The sequence below is a fragment of the Eptatretus burgeri genome, chromosome 13 (genome assembly GCF_056783735.1).
Source record: "Eptatretus burgeri isolate ZD-2024b chromosome 13, Ebu_testis_v1, whole genome shotgun sequence".
Taxonomy (NCBI): domain Eukaryota; kingdom Metazoa; phylum Chordata; class Myxini; order Myxiniformes; family Myxinidae; genus Eptatretus; species Eptatretus burgeri.
In genome coordinates, this window is record NC_140973.1 from 689,088 (window position 1) to 711,385 (window position 22,298).

General features: G+C 45.5%; 1 protein-coding gene across 1 annotated transcript in view; it reads right to left on the bottom strand.

Annotated features, from left to right (window-relative positions):
* Window positions 1-17,356, bottom strand: part of RENBP (renin binding protein) — a 265,373-nt gene extending 248,017 nt beyond the window's left edge. The window contains exons 1-3 of the mRNA XM_085850749.1: window positions 17,182-17,356; window positions 11,035-11,144; window positions 2,191-2,266 (exon numbers count right to left, since the gene is read on the bottom strand). Of these exons, the coding sequence (XP_085706875.1) occupies window positions 2,191-2,266; window positions 11,035-11,144; window positions 17,182-17,193 (198 nt within the window). The 5' untranslated portion in view covers window positions 17,194-17,356. The remainder of the gene's footprint in view (window positions 1-2,190; window positions 2,267-11,034; window positions 11,145-17,181) is intronic.
* Window positions 17,357-22,298: the final 4,942 nt, after the last annotated feature.

The window sequence follows — 22,298 nt, forward strand, 5'->3', positions numbered from 1 at the left end:
TATGATAGATATGTGGGCCTTCTTTGCTCAACAAAGAGCGAGGTGAATATAAACAGACAGCAGGGCAACAGGGAAACTCTGGAATGCTAGACATTGGTTAATTTGGAAGATTGCAATGAACTTTGCACGTCACCTTTCATGTTTTGATGATTGTCAGATACATGGTGTATTGTGGAAAAGCATTATGCAAAACAAATTCTTGTTTCCATGTCCCTGCACCACATCAAAGATAGGGTCGGATTATGGCACATTGTCAAGTTGGGCTGGAGTGATGTATTGATGATGGTGCACAGTCTTCATTAGTATGCAGCATCATTGACTGATGGCACAGCTGTGGCACTGATGCAGTGCCCTCTGCTGGTTATGGCAGGAATTTGTAATTTGTTCATGGTGCCAGCAATAGCTTGCCTACTCTTTGCGAAGGACACCGTGGGATCTTTAACGTCGACCAATGAATTCTGGCAGACACGACGCCCGTGTCACGTACGTCCAAGGGACGGCACACACGTTGATGAATCACTATGCCTGTGAAAGGTTGCACCGAAGCTATGCAAATTCATACCGAATCCATAAATAATGCAACAATTATAATTGTTATGTAGTGATGTGTTACTTCCTTTTTGAAAAGGCAAAGTATTATCGGAAAAAAATATATATTGTTATGGCTGTGGAAATTCGCATTACACCATAAAGGGCCCATAGGTGAGATATCTCAAAGTACATGTGTAGTTCGCCCAAACCCATTGTATAGAGGGAATTTATGTGATCCATTCGGGCTGCGATCCTTTGAGTTAGGCGTTTTTCTTTTTCTGTCTTTTATTTCAAACACACAACATTTCAGCAACCACACCATCCCCATCACAGCGCCAACCACACTGCAACCACTCCACCTCCACCATCTACGCTTCCACGTCTTCGCCACTCGACATTCAACAGGCTTCGTGCAGTTACGATCTCTGCGGAGGAACAAACAAAAACCAACAAGGATGCTCGGTGGGCTTTTCCCGCCTGTTTTTCCCGTCTGACTTCCCCGCGCTTTGGAGTGGAGGAAGAGCAATGCAGGTCAAAGGTCAGAGGTCATGTAAAGGTGGGGCCTCTTTTTGGGGGAATAATTCTCTGGCTCAGAGCCAAAAACTGACTCCCTCGGCCCCCGGACGGAGCGGGGTGGAGGGAAAGCATGAGGGAACACCCTCTTCGGGAACCCTCTCGAAGGAAGGTGGAGCTGAGAACGGGGCGGGGCGAAGGGCGGAGCCCCTGGCGATAAAAGGAGGACACGGGCGGGTGCAACGAGGGCTTTTTCTTCCTCTTCGTCTTGGCTGGTGGTTCGGTTGGTTTTTGTGGAGAGTTGGTCTTCAGGAAGAGGTCCTGTGCCCGCACCTTGGCGAGCGGCCCTGTCACGAAGGTACAGACGGGAGACGCGGCAGCGCCCGTTGCGAGGTGGACCTGTGCGTCCGGACGGGGAGTTCCGGAGAGGGTTCGCCGGCCGCGAGAGAGGTCGGGGCCGGGCGCGACCACGCTGACGGTCGCGGGAGAGGGACTCACCAGCCAAGAGGAAGTCACCATTTTCTTTTAGGGGTTTTTGTATGGATGTTGTGGCGCCGTGTCTCGCAAAGTAGAATTGTTTAAGTGTTGCCGTGTGTACGAGTATTCGGTTGTAGCTCTGCATCGTTTCTTTTGTTTTAATTGCTTTATGTGCATTTTGATTGTGTATGGCTGTACATACGTGCGAATAAAATGCTTGCTTGTTGAACTGTGCCCGTTTCGCTTCGTCTTTTCTTTATTTATTGATCCTCCATCTTGCATCACGGAAAGGGGTTCGTAGTGGGTGCAACATCCCAGTAATTAATCGGAACCGTCAAGGCCGACGATAACACCACTCGGTTATCACTGTAGCACGGAACGGACCGCTTAAGTGGTTTGTGTCCGGAGTCGGCCTGTGGCGTGGTACGATCACCCGGTCGACCATCCGCGCAGGTACTTAGGTACATCGAATTTGGCGAGCAACCCTATCCTGCGCGGGTGGGCAATCGACACGGTCGTGGTGGGGTTAAACCCCCACCCGTGACTAGCTCCCGGCGTTGTTCCGAGAGGGTCACGACAGAATTGTCCGTCCGGTGGGCGACGTGGCACGATTCGAGTTTCGCGGCCGTTCGCACGCCGGCGGGCGCGAATTCGCAACAATATATTCACCTGTCGTCCTTGAAGCCAAATGTACTTCAAGTCATCATAAGGTGTACCATCACAACCCAAGCACGTGAAGAATCCACTGAAAAGCAGAATACCAAATGCATGCATCAGTTAATTTACTTTACAACACATGGTGTTGAAACAACAAACAAACATCAAAAATATGTTACAAGGGCCTGCGTAATACGCATGCACACACACACACCTGGGTATTTCATGAAAATGTGTTAGCGCACACACACATACAGTAGAGTATAGTGGCTTAAGGCCCAGTCACACCTTGACGTTTTAGCCAGCTTATGCCGATTTTTGAAAAATTTGTCTAAAACGCTGGCACACGTCGAATACGTTATGGGTAAGTTTTGGAAACATTGAGAGCACGCTGAAAAACACTGCCATACGTCATCGTACGCTGGCTTTCATCGTTGTACTTTGTGGTTGTCCTCAAATTTTAGCATGCTTGAAATTTTACAACTTATGCCAGCGTATGACTCACAAGTTCCGCTACGCTGGCCATAAGTTGTAGGCACGTTATGCGATCGTTGACACACGTTAATCATAAGTCGAAACACGTCGAGGTAATGTTTAGCGTACCCGAAACTTATTTCTAGCCTATGAGTAACGTGTTGTAGGCACGTTACGCGATCGTTGACACACGTTACTTGTAAGGTACTCATAAGTCGAAACATGTCAATGTAATGGTTAGCGTCAGTGATCCAGTCTCCCTGGTTTTTTTTTTTTTTCTTCGGAATGACGGTGATGTTGACACTTCGATTTCTAATGCGGATATGATTTAAATCGTTGAGCGGCAGCCTATTAATTATATTATAACCGCACTAGAAATCGAAGTGTCAACATCACCGTCATACCGAAGAAAATAAATAAATAAATAAAAAACAGGGAGTCTGGAACACTGACGCTAACCATTACATTGACGAGTTTCGACTTATGAGTAACTTACAAGTAGCTTTTGTCGACATGTGCCAACGATCACATATCGTGCGTACAACTTATTCCCATCACATGCGGAATGTGTGAGGCATACGGAAAGTACGTCGTAAAATGTTTAACACGTTTGAAAGTACAAGACATACTCCACTTACTACGAAGTATGATAGCGTACTTTAGCGTTCTATTCACGTATACCAAACTTACCCATACCGTATTCGACTTGCGCCAGCGTTTTAGACGCATTTTTCAGAGGTCGGCATACGCTGGCAAGATCGCCAAGGTGTGACTGCGATGTTGACACTTCCATTTCTCCAGCGGTTATGATTTGAATCATTGTGCGGCAGCCTTTTAATAGGCTACGCCACGTGATCGTCGGCGATACGTGCAGCGTGCTATGCATAAGTTAGACTATCGTTGGGCATAGGTTGTGAACGCCGACAACAGGCTAAGCATTCGTTGGTACGAGCTATCTATAAGACAACGAAATGTTCTGTGTCCGTTACTAATATGTTATGCATACGACCAACTCGTTATGAATACATCCGAATCTTTAAAAACAACATTAAAAGTTCAGCGTTAGCCAGCGTTTTACATACATTTTGATACGTTGCCATTGCTGGGTAAACCGTCAAGGTGTGACTGGGCCTTTAACTACGCACTGAATTGAATGAACAAAAGTCTAAAGCGTCTGGAGGATTTCACAATGGTCGAAGGGGGTCGAGCCCTTTAAGGACCACAAACATCTTGAAAGTAATTTTCAGATCAAAGTCCAATTTTATTATTAGTTTGGCTATAATAATCATGAATATGAATTGAAATTCAAGAATATGCATCAAACAATAAAAATACAAACTATGGAAACGGCAAAAGCTCTTACGCAGTGTTAGCTGCAATGTTTACCAATGTACAAACAAAGTCATCTAAAACTTGCAGGGAAAATATCTGAGATACACCACTTTAAAGTTTACGGACACAACTACATTTCCCTTGGTTCTTAAAGGGTTAAAGGTCTGAAAGGTGTGAAGGTCTAAAGGGTATGTTTCAAGAGTACATAATTAATAAACATATTCATAGCACAAGTTGCATTTTTATGTGCCCTCTTTTATCTACTGACCCTCAAATTACGATTTTCGTTCATTTTCAGACTGAAATTGCGTTGGTGCTGTGACCAGTGTGTTTCCAGAAAATGATCGTTATTGGTGTAAATATTATCTGTTTCAAAAGCATGGTCCGTTATGACCAGAAGATAACTATGACCAGAAGATGAATATCATCACCTCCCTCACCCCCCACCCCCCCCTCCAGGTCAGGTATGGGAGCATGTGCCAGAACAGCGCGTCGCTGCGTCCACTTTCCGCCGGTACTCCAGGGGCCTCCGTCTGGCCATCCCCCAGGCAGATGCCAGGCCCATCCCCATCTCCTTGAGATGATGGTCAACCTGCTGCAACCATGAGGCACGTGGTCGGCCCACTGGCCTCCTCCACTCATGAGACTCCCTCGCTGAGAGAATCTGGTGAGCAGGATCAGCGTCAGGAAAACGAGCCACATGTCCATACAGCCGCAGCTGACGCTCACGGACTATGCAGGTAACAAATCTCATCCGAGTCTCTCTCAGCAACCGCTCGTTGGACACAAAATCCGACCAGCGATAGCCAAGGATTCTCCGAAGAGACCTGGTACCAAAGGAATTAAGTCTCCGTCTCAGATCCTTGGTCAAAGTCCAAGTCTCGCACCCATAGAGCAAGACTGGAAGTACCAAGGACCTGAAGACTCGGACTTTCGTCCTCCCGCACAGGTACCGGCAGCGCCACACCCCATGATCCAGTGAATCCATGACTCCCCAGGCCCGACCCAGACGTCTATTGACCTCCGGCTCACAACCTGCGGAGACATGAATATCACTGCCAAGGTAAGTGAATCTATCCACGACCTCAACATCCTCACCACAAACAGACACAGACAGGACAGCAGCATCCAAGATGTCACCGAAAGCCTGGATCTTTGTTTTGACCCAAGAAATCCGTAATCCCAACGGCTCCGACTCCTCATTCAGCACCTCGAGGGCCCCCAAGAGGATGTCTAAAGTCTCCGCAAAGATGACTGCATCATCTGCAAAATCAAGGTCCGAGATCTTGACATTGCCAAACGATGCACCGCAACTTGATCTCTCCGACATCCTCCCAAAAATCCAGTCCATACAAGTGCTGAAAAGTGTGGGGGCAAGTACACATCCCTGACGAACTCCAGTAACAACTGGAAATAAGTCAGAGGCGGTACCACCACACTTCACAGCACTCTCAGTACCAGAGTAGAGTTCAGACATCAGATCGATCAGTTTCGGTGGCACCCCACAAAGACCAAGAATCCTCCAGAGGACATCCCGATTCACTGAATCGAACGCTTTACAGAGATCAACATAGGCTGCAAGCAGCCCCTGCCGAAACTCTCGTCTGCGTTCAGTGAGGACACGAAGAGCAAGGATACGGTCAATCGTTGACCTCTTTGGTGTAAAGCCTGACTGCTCTGGACGCTGGTGCTCAAGCAGATGGTGGCGAACCCTATCAAGAATTATCCGAGCAAAGACCTTGCCCGGCACTGAGAGCAGCGTCACCCCTCGGTAGTTGTTGCAGTCTTGGCGATCACCCTTCCCTTTCCAGAGAGGGACAACAAGGCCCCTCTTCCAGTCAGTTGGGATGATGCCTGTGTTCCAGGCAGAGCACAAAACTGCATGCAACGACGCGAGTGCAGCATTTCCACCAGCCTTGAGAAGTTCAGCATGGATGCCACAGATCCCTGGAGCTTTGCCCCGTTTCAACTGGTTCACCACAGCCCGTGTTTCCACAAGCAATGGTGGACCACAGTTGATTCGAGGGTCAGCAACAGGGATTGTAACACCCTTGACGTCCAACTCGACAGCTGGGGGATCAGCCTGGTACAACCGCTCAAAGTAACCGGCCCAGCGGGCCTTCACTTCAGACTCCTCTGTCAAGAGCCTACCACTCTCTGCTCGAACTGCAGTGCTCCGAGGGATGGGCTTGGATGAACGTAATGCACGAATTCCCCTGTAAGCGGGACGAGAATCACCTGTCCACAGGTGATGCTCTACCCCCTCACAGATTCCTCGCACATAGCCCTCCTTGTCCACCCTCAGTGCACGTACAGTTTTACGCCTCAGCTCCCTAAACAGCTCAGCTCTGCCATTCAGCCTGGCCCTGCGACTCTGGTCAATGGTATCCAGTGTCCCTTGAGAGACAAAATTCTTCTTTGCCCTGCGGTGAACTCCAAGGCATCCACCGGCAACATCAAGGACGGTGGTCTTGAAGGTGCTCCACAACTCTTCAGGACCCCCAAAGCACCCAGACCCCCAAGTGTCCACTCAGCCTGTTCGCAAACTCCTCAGCTACTCTCTCATCCCTGAGCTTGGCAACATCCAGCCTAGGCTGGGATGGTACCATTCTCCAGGATTTAAGGTGCAGCTTTAGAGTTGCTACAACAAGCCTGTGGTCAGTATTGAGGAACTGAGCACTCCGGTAGACCCTGCAGTTCTGGATCATCCTCCAACGACCGTCAATGAGGACATGGTCAATCTCCTTTGCCACACCGCCAGCGTTGGAATACCAAGTCCAGCGATGAGCTTGCGGGCGCTGAAACCATGAACCAGCCACCCTAAGTCCATGACTTCTTGCAAAGTCAAGGAACTTAGTGCTATTCTGGTTCATAGTTCCTGACCCATGGGGACCAACACACACCTCATAACCATCCCTATCAGTTCCAGTCGATGCATTGAAATCCCCCAAGACTAGAAGTGTATCTCGTCTGGGGCACTGATCAACCACAGACTCGAGTGTGGCGTAGAATGCATCCTTCACGGTAAGATCGCTCGCCTCAGTCGGAGCATAAATAGAGACCAGGGAAATGACACCTAAGGAGTGACGAATCCTTAATCTCATAATACGCTCGTTGACCGGTGTTACCTCAATTATCATTGGGGTCAGCTTATTGGACACAGCTACAGCAACTCCTTGGGTATGGTAACCATCAGAGCGACCAGACCAATAGTAGGTGTAACCACCCACCATTATCTCGCCGCAATCCGGTCTCCGAACCTCAGAGAGAGCTGCAATCCCGATGTCCAAACGCTTGAGCTCAGATGATAACAGAGACAGGTGATCATCCTCTCTTAGGGATAGGACATTCCAGGCACCCACCCGAAGGGACCGCCTCAGGTTAACCCAAGGAGACCGCCGTCTGGTGGACGACACCTCAGCACCACTCCGACACACTCTCCCGCAATCTGACCCAGGGATGTTACCCCGTGGTTTCCCTCCTATCAAAGATTGGGGGTCCCGAAGGCTTTGCCCCAATCCCATCATCCGGTGAGCTGCCCTGCGAAGGGAAGCTGCACAGGAGGTACTCCCACGGAGTGGGTTTTCAGATTTTTTTGCGTTTTTGCGTTTTGCGGAATGAAGCGTTTTACGGTGGCTGGAGTGCAAATCCTGCCACCCCCCTCCACCCAAACCTTATTGATTAGGAAGCAGTATGTATGACCACAGCATCCAGCGACAGTATAACTACAGGCTAGCCATATCAACTAATCTACCACTTCACGACTTGCAAATAACAGTTGATTACATTCACTTACACTGGAGAATAAATCCTAATTTGTTTTAATCATTGAGGTAACGAAAGTAATATATTATGTTTATATCACAAGGCACTAAATCAGTGATCTTCACTATTTTTAAGAGGGGGGCCACTTTTGCTGATAAGGCCTAAGTCACATTTGCTCTACGGCGAGGATACGGCAGTCATACGCCCTCTGAATTGACAGAAACATGCGGGGGCCGCAGAGTTTCTGCGGTGGCCTCAGGGTGGCCCTATGCTGTTTGGCTACATTTTACAGGTCGTAAGGTCGCCGTGGAATTATAACGCGGAGTTATAACTTTTTTCATTTCTACGTTCGCCGTAGCAATTCGACAAGCTGAAACAAAAGAACTGGTTTAAAAAAAAAAATTAACCCATTCGGTACCGTCCGTCTGGCCGCACGTTCGGCTTAGGGCCCCCCTGCGGTTGCCTTGCGTCTGCCTTAAATTATATGGCTGCCACAGGGCCCCCTTAAGGTCGCCATGCGACATCAAATCAAAGACCATACGGCACCCCCATGTTTTCGGTCTCCACAATTTGTAAATACGCCGTGCGGCTCCCCGAAAAATAAAAACATATGTGTCTGCTACATTGTGTGACCGTGGAAATACTGCGGCTGCCGTATAATTGCTAGTGGCCGTAGATTTTGGAGACCCCACGGCCGCCGTGGCAAATGTGACTTAGGCCTTAGACATCAGTGTGAGCCGCCGCACTGCCTGCAGGACTCCATAATGGCTGCTATTAGGCCCTGCCCCCACGTACTCTTCTTCGTTGTGGTTAACTGGACTGCAAGCGTAATTGTTTGTGCACTGCAACCATATCCTGATGTAGTGATGTTACTCTTATGCTTCATGTTGTAACATTCATTTGAAACCAGTGTCAATTTGATAGCATTTATGGTGGATTATGATGGGGTGTTTTCACATGTGTGTGTTATATCAGCCGCACGTCAGGGGCCACACTTTCGGCCACAAGGGGCCGTCAGCGGCTCGTGACCCGTGCAATGAAGAAAAGTACATTAAAAATCGATTATCTTTTGTTTCTCCAGGTTAGATGTTGTTGGTGGTGGTGATGGTGGTAGTGATGTCACTCATCTGATTATATTTACCTATGCAGGTGAGATTGTGATGGTGGTGGTAGTTGTGAAGGTGGTAGTGATGGGCCAATTGATTATATTTTTATTTCCAATCGAGATGTGGAGGTGCTCATAGTGGTGGTAGTTGTGAAGTAGTACTCCCTGTAGATACACAGTACCATTACCATGATGGATCCAAGGAACCAAAAGCCTGCGAAATCACACCGTGAAGTCTGTATCATTCATAAACTATCACTAGACATCTGATAAGATGATCACCTTGTTAACCATCAAACATTTGAATCATGGAGCACGTTGCTGGAGGGCACAAGAATAAGGAACCATGGCCCTGTCCTGGATATCGCTGGGTTCTTGACAGGTGAAGAGGTTCGCAAAATTTTCTACCACAGGAAATGCAGGAGTGTATTCACTATGAAGCGAGACTTGGAAGCACCGAAACGGAAAGCAGAATTAAACCTCGGTGATGATGCTGGAACAAGCTACTCTACTGGTAAGAGGAAAGCCAGGAGGTCGTCTTCAGAATCACGTGTCAACTAATGAGTCTGTATATTTTGTGGGAAAGTGAAGCGTCACAAGGGATCATCCACATGTGAAAAATTCACCGAGACCGTTGATCTGAAAACTGATGTTCAGCTTCGTGATCGTACAGTCAGTAAGTGCGACACATATATCTTTGCTGTTACCAGTAGGAACATAGTAGCTGCAGAAGCACACTACCATTTCTCTTGCTACAGGAATTACACAAGGTCCAAACCAACAGAAACGGAACATGCTGATGCAGACAACGCCATGGATTATGAAAACCATACGTCGCAAGGTGAAGCATATGGGGAATAGTTTCAATACATACGAAACGACATCATCCCCAATAAACAAATTGTCCAGGTGAAAACCCTGACAAAAGGTGGACATCTTAATGACTTCCATAAGAATGCATGGACTGACCAATTCCATCAAAAAAAAATTCTGCAGCAAAGTGAGCTGGGAGACCATGTTCGGATCTTCCGCGACAAGGGAGGAAAACTTGTAGCTGTGCCTGACAGTATAACATGACAAGACAACATTAATGAAATACAGTACACACTTGAACAGAGAACTGAAAATTTGGAAAAACAAATCAAACATTTTGAAAATCATCGATCAGCCATCGTCACACCTGCGATCAATGATGAAGAACGAAAAAAAAACACCAACCCCATGGCCCTATCAATCCAGTTGATGTTGATAATGAACCCTTTGTGATACCCGACTAACTCCAGTGATTTGAGCTTGGTGTTTTTAACCCAAAGAACAAGGAGCCATCCAGTCGGGTCAGCACCCTGATGCAATCCTCAGTCAGGACATAATCTATGTAGTAAGCTGTGGATCGTAAAAACCGCTGAACTGATTCACATCTTGAATGATAATTATTCGTGAGTCATTGCTTCAAATATATCTGGAACAATTTCCATGACTGTATGCTCCACACATAATATATGATTTATAGTTCGAGTTCACAATAACTTTTGTGACTTGCACACCTTGAATTGTGTCGATTCATGCATTGCGTTAAACAGATATATTACTGTACGAACAGATGTAACACAAGTATTGAAATCAGGACAAATGTTACGTTTACATGCACAAATATTATTGTATGCCTGGTGTTGGCTTAATGGTTAGGGTGGCGGGCTTGGGATCCTAGGGTACTGAGTTCAATCCCCGCTCAGCTGTTGAATTAATACCAGGTGGGGTTAACTCAGCCTGTAGTCCTTCCGAGGTCGGCAAAATGAGTGCCAGCTTTCTGGTATACTGTGTCGGAGTGGCGACCCATCCAGGATTGTGCCCAATAGCCAAGGAGACTGCTGAGGCAGCACCAATGCTCTGCACAGAGTATGGTCCCAATGGATGGATGGAATAATATTGTGTACTTCATTAAAGTACTGTGTAATGTAATACAGTACTTCATTGTTGTGAAAATAAAAATTTTAATCTCCAATTAGTGAAGAATAGCAAGAACCTCCTTTCCTCAATGTTTATGGTTAAAAAGGTCTGACAACAACGGAATAAAAGCTTGCTTGCCAGAAATTAACTGGTACAGTAGTCCTGTGATAATGTCCATGGTCTTGAAAGATCAAAACTGCACTTCTTTGTCAAATATTCCAATCAAAACAAACCCATGGTCTTCATCATGCGAGTGCTTAATCCAGAACGCCATTGTGCTGTCAAGCTCCTTCTTCACACGATCCAATACCTCTCCAAGTCGAACAGTCTCCATGATCAAAACCTAAGGCAAGGAAACACGGTTTCCCCTTTGTTAATTATTTCTCATGTGGAATGTTAAAAAAAAAAAAACATTACAATCATACAAATTGCAAAAAATAAATAGAAGCCTTAGCAGCTCACCTTACCTGATGAACATTAAATAGCCAAACTCCCTCCTAATGAAAGACACATCACAGTGTTGCGTTTACAACCCCACACCACAAAACCATTTATTACCATGGCAGGATGTGGGGTCACAGGCCAAAAACGTTGCTTTGCAGATAGCCAAATTATGGAGTACCTCGAGCGGTGGACGCTCACCCCAGCCTTGGCCTTGCTCAAGCGAGGATTCAGCACTGGAAATGTCCTCATTCACCCCCGAACACGGCCATGCGATGGAGCTCTGAGATTCAACATGGAGCGAGGCACCCGATTGAGTGCCCCATCCATGAGCAAATCGCCCCACTCCCATCAGTCTCGAAAGGTGGCTGTGGTCATCAGTGGAAGCAGTGAGCACAGTGGTGAGCTTTGGCAAGGTGGTTGAGGCATCGTCGTGGAGATTGTGGCATCGATGGTGATCGTAGGCAAGTTTGGGTTGTGGTTTGATGTCGTGAAGGATTTTGGGAAGGCATTGTGGTGGTTGTATGACTGACTGTTGCAGCGTTGGGGTCAGAGTACAGCGAAGGTTTGAGGTGATAGTCGTTGAAGAATGGTGCGAGGTTTGAATAGGAAATGGTGCGCATACGCTAATGAGCCGCTTGCGTGAAGGAGAGATCATATGTACGAAGTAAAGTAAAATAAAATAGACGTGAATAAAAAAAATTAATGCAAAATAAAAACAAATAATAAATGGAGGGATAACAAACTACAGTACATTCTTTATTTCAATTCCACCTCCATCATGGCCAAAAGCCAAATTGAGGTAAGTTTTACAACTGATAGTTTAAACAAAATGAATACAATGTACAAGAAAAAGCAAGTTAAAATTCATAGATAAATCGTACACAAAAGTCATGTAGGTGAAGAGCAACTAAAAAAAAAAATTCCAGTTGACCACCTAACATGAAACCTATTTAACCTAATCGATCCTTTTACCCCCTTCTTCATTGAGACACTTTACAAGAAATGGAATCATGCTATTGTGATATCTTACTGTTCAGCACTGATCGATTTTGTACTTGCGAGTACCACGAAGCAGCATTGCATGAGTGGCATCGTTTTTCATGAACTTGTTACTATACCTCTGAGATCGCACACAAGAGGATGTAAACTTAGAACATAGGTTTCTTCTTCTTTTCTCAAGTGGCATCCAAATAGCAGTCGTACTGGTTACTGAAAACAATCCCCTCATTGCTCTTTTTTGGATTTTATCTAGGTCTTTAGTTTGTCCTTTTGCTCGTCCAGTACGAAGCATATTCGAGTGATGGCCGGACGTATGACTTGTAGATGTTGACAAGATAGAGTAGTGGGTTCTTGAACTTTTTCAGTGTGCTCAGAAAATGCCCTCTTCTTGCTCTTGGTCATCATTTCCTTTACTTGCTTGTCCAATTTTAGATCATCTTGTATTTTGATTTCCTCTGTAACATTGAGGGTATTCGTTCCGATTTTGAGAGCAAGTGGTTCTGGCGGTGTACGTTTGAAGCAAAATTGCAGCTGTTTACATTTAGCTGTATTCAGGTGAAGATGATTCTCAGCAGCCCATTCACTGAATTCGGTCATGGTGTTTTGTGTTGTAGAGGGGTCACTCAATGATCTCACCTCTCCGATACTTCGATTTTTGAGTGTAGAAACGGTTTTAAAACAAGATAGGGATGATGTTCGTTTCGAGAGTAGCTAACAGTAAAGGAGTCACATAACAATCCCTCAATCACTGCCTCCACACTATTGTCTAGCTGAAAGTATTTGAAGCTCCTATATCTCATTTCAGCATAAGTGTAAGAAGCCCCTAGATAACTTCATGGAGTTCTTGCAACTTCAGTTGTCTTTCCTCCTTTTTATTTTATTTAGTGAGACTAACCAATTACAAGTGCAGATGATTTAGAATGTTGTTATTAGAGATGTGCATGCAGTTTGCAAGAAGGTGATGTTTATGTCATGGCATTAACAATGTAGTCAGAATGCAAATTTGTGGAGTCTCAGTATGTGGCGACACTAAAGAGTTATCAAGCACTGTTTTAACCAGTGGAGTGTTTGTAGAAGCTTGAAGAAATAATTGACGTGTAAAGGACGCATAAATCCTATTTATTTCACATAAAAAAAAATGTATTCACTTGTTTCTGTAAAAAAATTTTTATAATGTTGAATAACAGAATGGTATGGTATGGTAACCAGAGGATATCTGATGTTGGAGCAAAAGAGCCAGCAATGTGACATACTGCATGTCTTGCATAACCCTGACTGTATCTTGCAGCACTGTCTTTTTACTTGTTTCTCAAAAAAATGATGTCTTCATCCAGCCTCAGGAAACACAACAATTTGCACTTCGAAATATTCAAAATAATGACTGTAGATTAAAAGTAGAGAGATCATCAAAGTAGGTTCAGATGATATCGATATACCGGTGGGGTCATACCGGTATATCGACATTATTTAACAAACTAGCGATACCCGTGCACATGCACGGGATAGCAGTACAACACAGCTGGCAGCAGACGACAGACTGTACATGGGGAACGACAAAAATACGCATTGTGCAAAATGCAAGTGGTACGATGGAACGCCAAGATTTCCCAAACATTGTCGGCATGTTCGCTAAGTGCCACAGCAATGTCATAGGGATCATGTGATGGCGAGCCGAGTTTTTAGTGTGCAAGCTTGGTATTATAAGAGATAATAATAATTTTTTTTTACACAGGTTCCAAAAATATGCAATTGTGCAATGGTCCATCACGTATTCATATATGACGTGCACATCATTGACACATGGTAATTTTTCAAAGTATTCAAAGTAATTATTCAAAGTATTTCAAAGAACGGTTATTTTACTTCCAACTTCTACTTGTATTAAAAGTGATTTTGTTTTAAAGCGAGATCAGTATTGGTAATGGCACAGGTCCAGAATCGAGATCTATCGCTATCGCTATAACAGTACAACTATCACGGAACGCTGTACCGGCATCGCTTTCATACCGGCATCGCTTTTTTTTACATCCTCATGGAGGATCTCTAAGTCTTACTCAAGTTGTTGTGCTTGTGGACTTTTTGGTTTCACAACCTACAGTTTTCATCGAAACTTCCTGAAACTTAGCGTATATATGTAAAAATACCTTGCGCAGACAGTAACGATCTCCGATTTTGAAAATTCCTCCTAGAAAAGAAAAGTTTTGATATCAAAATATCTCCGCTAATGGAAATCACCTAAAAAAATTATCTCCGAAACTAGGCAAGCTTTTTGAATTCTGTTTGCGGGAATCGAACAGGGCATTTGCAGATGATGATAAGAAATGATTGTGAACAACTGTTTTGAAGACCTGGAGGGAAGAGTGGGATTGAAGAGAATGTGGGAGTTTGTTCCAAAGGTGGGGAAAAAAAAAGAGGAATGAAAGAGTGAAGGTGAGCAGAGATTCTTGATTTTGGTAGTTTTACCAGAAGGGGGTTGCTGGCAGACCTTGAGCACCCTACAGAAATATGAGGGGGACATATCACAGACAGAGCAGGGGGGAGGGGGAGGGGTGGAGAGGAGACGGTAGAAGATAAAGGCTACCGACCTGCCTGCGGTGATGGAGTGAGAGACCCAAAGACTCAGCCTCATCACGGGAGATACCAATTATACTAAATTCTAGCTTTCCACAGCATGAAGCCGAGATAGGTGAGAGGCGGGAGCACCAGCCCAGAGGGGAGAACAGTACTCTATCAGGCTGCGGACGATAGCTTTGTTTGTGGTTGGGGGCTCAGGTGTGTCAAGGAAGGACTTTGCAGGACGGAGGATGCCCAGTCTGTGACTGCTTTGGAGGCCAGCTTGGAAATGTGGCTTTCGCAGGAAAGATCATGGCAGAGAGTGAGATTCAAAAGCTTGAATGAAAGAACTTCTTCAAGAGGATTGTTGAGAAAGTAGATAGTTGGGGAGGGGGGGTTCCAGATGGTTCTTTCGGAAAGACATAGCGAGAGTGTGAGATTTGTGAGGGTTGGAAGACATGTTCCACGTGTTGGACCAGCTTGTGATTTTACCCAGATCTGCAGAGCAAAGAAGCAGCTGCATGCCGGTCTAAAGGATGACAGATGGAACGGCAGAGGGTTCGGGTCATCAGCAAAGAGATAAAGAGGATTTTCCCGAGAGTTGGAGAGATCATTGATGAAAAACAGAAAAAGAACAGGGCCCAGAATACTCCCTTGAGGAACTCCAGCCTGGACAGGAATAGGAGATGAAAGAACTCCATTTAGGGCCACACGTTGGCTGCGACAGGAGAAGAAGTCTGGGAGCCATGAGTGGAGATGGCCTTGGATACAATAGGAAGAGAATTTGGTGAGCAGGGTGCCAGCCAATATCAAAGGCACCTGATATGTCGAGGGATATGGCACTGATTTCATGTCCGGCATTGAGGACTTCCATCCATTGTTGGGGGAGCAGAAGCAGCATATCCAGGTTAGAGTGACGTGATCTGAATCTAAATTGAAGAACGGAAATCAAGCCATTAGAAAAGAGGAAGGATTTAATGTCTGAAGCGATAATCAATTCCATAACCTTGTTGATGATTGGGAGCAGGGTGATTGGTCTGTCGTTGCTGGGATCTGTTTATGCACCTTTTTTGTGCAGGACAGTGATGTTTGCTGATTTCCAAGCAGATGGCAGATAACCTTGAGCAAATGAGAGGGTGAATAGAACAGAGAGAGGGTGAGCAAGAGCAGAGGAGCAGGTTTTTAGGACACGTGGGCTGATACAGTCTGGACCGGATGCAGAATCTGAGTTGAGGTTTGACAGAAAGCTCTCCATCTTGTCAGGCGAAAAGGACACAGAGTCCAGGAACAGCTGGGTATGACTAGGTGAGGTGGGTGCAGAAAGCGATTGGTTTGGGACACTACATTTAGAAGCAAACACAGAGTTTAGGCACTCACCCTTTTCACGTGCAATGTCAGCTGTGGCCATTTGAGGTAAGGGAGGGGATGGAGGGGGAACATATACCAGAAACAGACTTAACTAGACGTCACCGGGATTTGGAGGAGGGAGAAAGGTTTGAGAGTTCAGACTTGAGATTATAAAGATGTTCTTTTCTGGCTCTCCTGAGGGTAGAGACACTTGTTTTGAGCTTTGTGGAAGGAACTGAAATTGCCTTCAGTTGGATTGGCCTTCCACGAGGCGAAGGCAAGTTATTTCAGGACAACTGGCTCGCCACAAGCTTCAGTGTACCATGGAAGGGGAGGATAACTGAAGACGAGATAGGATAAATCTGTGCATGAGAGAGAGCAAGTTTCTTTGAAATAATTTCCAGGACGAGTTGATGTCGGAGGAAATGGAGATGGTAGATGACTCGCGGTTGGAAAACAAGTTACTCAGGTATATGGGGGTTTGAATAGCAGCTGGTCAAACGGCCGCCAGTCAGGTCTGCATTCACCTTACATTAATTATTACCTGCACTCACCACACCTTAATCATTTACAGTGCCCCACATTTTTAAAGATTTGAAAACCCGCAAACCCGCTCTGGTATGGGAAAAAAAAAACCATATTGGATGGGAAATATGATCGATTTTAAAAACACAATGTTTCACTTCAATCCAATTCGCAAGGATCGACACACTTTAATCGATCTTGGGGATGTGTGGTCGTGTTCAGTTACCGAGTTTCTTGGGGAGACAGAGACAGAGAGCGCGCACGATCACCTCCAAATTGCAGTGTATGAGCACACCCTGACACCTGCCGGCACTCGACAACATGTTCAAGTGGTTAAAGTAAAATCCGCGCGAAATTTAATGTCCTGGAAACGATTTAAAACCCATCCATAAACACGGAGCAAATTAAAACAACTTTCTTCAGGTTGGTGGGTGGAAGGAGGAGGGGGTGGGAACAATAATACCAGGGGACTGCAGTTAAAAAAACACAAACAGAGATAGCCCGTACCTCACCTCCACATTCATAGGAAGCAATGTCGAGGGGAGAAAACAGGCCGCTCACATGACAAGACGGCACATTGAATGATTGTATTTCAGTCACATGCTTCCGGATGGCGTTCGAGAAAAACACCCCGCCCGCTACGACACACGCATTTTCGACGTCCGCAATCACAATCACGCACGTAAATACTACGCAATCACGCACGTAAATACTACGCAATCACGCACGTAAATACTACGCAATCACGCACGTAAATACGACGCAATCGCACGCAAATACGACCCAGACACACACGCAAATTCTACGTAATGACGCACGTATGTTTCCGTTTTTTACGTGTTTTAACGCAATCTCGCAGGTAAATACGCACGTAAATGGCCAAGCAATGTTTTTTTTTAATTCTACTTTATTTATTATTAGGCTTCCAAAGGATTTTCTACTGGAGGCCGATTGTTCTTGTAAGAATAATTAATATGGAATAGGCAAAGCCGAGAAGCGAACGTTGAATTCTTCTCATATTCGCTTCTTAAAGATATCAAATTAAACAGTCTATTTGCGATGAAAAAATAAATATAACCTCAACATTACCTTCACAACGACAACTACACCGCCGAGAACAGGATCTCATCTAAAAAAAAATTAATATTACCTCAAAATTACCTTCACAACGACAGCGACACCGCCGAGAACAGGATCTCATCTGAAAAAAATTAATATTACCTCAACATTACCTTCACAACGACAGCGACACCGCCGAGAACAGGATCTCATCTGACAAAATAAATATTACCTCAACATTACCTTCACAACAACAACTACACCACCGAGAACAGGATCTCATCTGAAAAAAATTAATATTACCTCAACATTACATTCACAACGACAACTATACCGCCTGGAACAGGATCTCATCTGAAAAAATTAATATTACCTCAACATGAGACCTCAACATTACCTTCACAACGACAACTACACCGCCTAGAACAGGATCTCATCTGAAAAAATAATTTCCTCTACATTACCTTCACAACAACAACAACACCACAAAGAACAGGATCTCATCTGAAAAAATTAATATTACCTCAACATTACCTTCACAACAACAACTACACCACCGAGAACAGGATCTCATCTGAAAAAATTAATATTACCTCAACATTACCTTCACAACAACAACTACACCACCGAGAACAGGATCTCATCTGAAAAAAATTAATATTACCTCAACATTACCTTCACAACGACAACTACACGGCCTAGAACAGGATCTCATCTGAAAAAAATAATTTCCTCCACATTACCTTCACAATGACAACTACACCACCGAGAACAGGATCTCATCTGAAAAAAATTAATATTACCTCAACATTACCTTCACAACGACAACTACACCGCCTAGAACAGGATCTCATCTAAAAAAAATTAATATTACCTCAACATTATCTTCACAATGACAACTACACCGTCCAGAACAGGATCTCATCTGAAAAAAATAATTTCCTCGACATTACCTTCACAACGACAACTACACCGCCTAGAACAGGATCTCATCTGAAAAAAATAATATTACCTCAACATTACCTTCACAACGACAACTACACCGTCTAGAACAGGATCTCATCTGAAAAAAATAATTTCCTCGACATTACCTTCACAACGACAACTACACCGCCTAGAACAGGATCTCATCTGAAAAGAATTATCTCAACATTACCTTCACAACGACAACTACACCGCCGAGAACAGGATCTCATCTAAAAAAAATAATATTACCTCAACATTACCTTCACAACGACAACTACACCGCCGAGAACAGGATCTCATCTAAAAAAAAAAATATTACCTCAACATTACCTTCACAACGACAAATACACCGCCCAGAACAGGATCTCATCTGAAAAAAATAATATTACCTCAACATTACCTTCACAACGACAACTACACCGCCGAGAACAGGATCTCTGAAGTGAATGCGAGGGAAAAATCTTCAGAGTATAAGGCTTTATTTCACTTGATTGAAGTCGACTCTACAGACACATAAAGGAATACATGTGCAGAAAGGAATACATGTGCATCAAGGAATACATGTGCAGTCGATCACCACAAAATAAATCAGCAATTAGCCAGCATAAGCACGGAGTCCGGAAAACTCTCAATTCTCACCATTCAACGAGCACCAAGTGAACCACCGCCGGAAATGACATTGCCCCAGGGACAATCCCACCGACCGCGCGGCATCTCGGTTTTATCTGTCCCGTGTGCGAGCTGCGCGACACGTGATCGCGCGTCACTTCATCCTTTATTTCATCACATTCTCCCCATCTTTAAAATGTAACTAGAGGCTCAACTAACGCACAATGATTACTTCAAAGCTAGAGTATACATTTCAAGCAGTGCGAACTATTTAAACTACAGAAGCATACATTTCAAGCAGTGAGGATTATTTTGAGTTATAGAAGCATGGTAAGGTGCCATCGAGGGATGCCGATAATCCCCTTTACAGATCGAGTCGGCGAGGGGGTTTTATCCGTCGACCTCTCCGGGAGTAAATGGTGGTTTCACTTGAGGGAGGCTTCCGATCCTCTTGGGGAGCCTCGACTCGTGCCGGGGATGACTCCTCGATCGCTCTCGGGTGGAATGCGGTAGCTCCGTCGCTACCATTCTCGGGTGGAGTTCCTAGGGGGGAAACACCTGGGGAGGGAATGTCAGAGGGAGGAGTACCAGATGGAGGAGTACCTGCAGGAGGAGTACCTGCGGGAGCCAGATGGCGAACCGACACAGTGGTCTCCCTGTCATCAGGAAGTCTTACATGAGCATACTCAGGATTAGCATCGATAAGTTCGACCTTCTCCACCATTGGTTCATACTTGATTTGTCGTACCGGGCGCTTCATGAACACTGTTCCTGGATAGGTTGGCCAGTTGGGCACCGATTGGCCGTCAGTAGATCGTCGTTGGTGAGTAAACATTCGTTCGTGCGGAGTAGCATTGATGGATGTACAGAGCAAAGAGCGTATGGAATTCAGGGCGTCGAGAAGGGTAACCTCCCACCGCTCGGGCCCCAGTCCTCTCGATTTCAGCGCCAGGGTTACGGCTTTCCAAATGACTCCATTATACCGTTCCACCTGCCCATTACCCTGTGGGTTGTAACCCGTCGTTCGACTAGTTGCTATGCCGTGTTCATATAGAAACTGTTTGAGCTCGGCCGACATGAAACACGGTCCTCTGTCTGAATGTATGTACGAAGGTTTCCCAAACATGGCAAAGAGGTCAGAGAGACATTTCACGACAGTACCCGAGGTCATATCCGAGCACGGGAATGCAAATGGGAACCTTGAGTATTCATCAACAACCGTGAGTATGTATCTGTTGTCTGTCTCAGTCGGCAGGGGCCTTTTGAAGTTGATATTTAGTCTCTCGAAGGGTGAAGTGGCCTTGATCAACCTGCCAGAAGCGGCGCCATAGAATCTGGGTTTTAGTTCAGCACAAACAGGGCAAGAAGCATTCATTTGTTTCATATCTTCGATAGAATAGGGAAGGTTTTGTCTGCGCACGAAATGTGCCATTCTGGTTACCCCTGGGTGGCACAGAGACACTTGAAGGTCTTGCAAAGCCCGACCGATTGTCGCCGAACAGTAGACCCGAGAGAAGGTGTCTGCAGCAGGGTTTTCCCTCCCGGGCCGATAAACAATGTCGTAACTATAACAGGATAGATCTATCCGCCATCTCATTATTTTCTCGTTCTTAATTTTCCCGTTATTTTTCCCATCAAACATGAAGGCAACGGATCACTGGTCCGTGACGAGTGTGAAGTGGTTGCCCAGTAAATAATGTCTCCATTTACGTAGGGCTTTGACAATAGCATATGCTTCCTTCTCTATCGCCGAGTGTCTCTGCTCGCTTCCAGAGAGAGTTCTCGAGAAGAACGCGACGGGTCGTCCGGACTGATTGAGCGTCGCGGCGATCGCGTGATCGGAAGCGTCCGTTTCCACCATGAACGGCACCGTGCTGTCGATCAATAATACCACGGAATTACTGATATAATCTTTGAGGCTGTGGAAAGCTTTTACAACAGCGGCATCTGGCGGGAAGTTTTTGCAATGCACCAGGGGATGTATTTTCTCAGAGTATTGGGGAATCCATCTAGCGTAGTAAGCGAACATCCCAATCACTCGACGCAATGTCTGCAGGTCCTGAGGTGGGGGTAGCTCACGGAGTGGGCGCAATCGTTCAGGATCGGGCTTAACCGTGCCGTCGGCTATTGTGTAGCCGAGAAGATCAATTGACTTTGCCGAGAATACGCATTTGTCGTAGTTGAGAGTCGGATTATATTTTCTCGCAATGCTCAAGAATCTGTCCAGTTCATATCATGTTCCCCCGATACTTACCGCACACGGTGACATTGTCCACGTAAACAAAAGTGTCTTTGAGGTTTTCATCCGAGATGATGTCGTCCATAACTCGTTGGAAGCAAGCTACTCCATTAGTGACACCGAATGGAATCCTCCTAAATTGATAGAGGCGTCTACCTGCCTCGAACGCGGTGTAAGGTTTGTCTTCCTCTCGAATGGGAATTTGATGATAGGCGCTTCGCAAATCGATGGTGCTGAATATTTTGTAGTTGGCCACGCGTTCGACCATCTCGTCTATGCGCGGCAAAGGGTAGGCATCAAGATGGGTGAAGCGATTGACCGTTTGAGAGTAATCGACAACCATTCGTTTCTTATGGTTCTGGTTGGTGGTCACCAATACCTGCGCGCGCCATGGCGAATCGCTCGGTTCTGTAATACCTTCTTCCAGTAATCGCTTGGTCTCAGAAGTGATGAAGTTCATATCGGCAGCGGTGTATCGTCGCGATTTGATCGCTATCGGTTTACAGTCCGGCGACAAGTTAGCAAACAGCAGGGGGGACGATACCTCTGCGGTGGTCAGATCATTTAGAATTAGACGAGGTTTGTTTCCTCCAAAAGGGTATTTCGACGCTCGTGTGCTGGTTGAGGACATTATGACCCAGAATTACATCTGCGCATAAATCACGAAGCACCAGTACCCTTACATCCCGATACGTGTAGCCTTTTACGTCCAACTCAACATTGCAGTACCCTTGTACGCTGGACTGTAGTGATGTG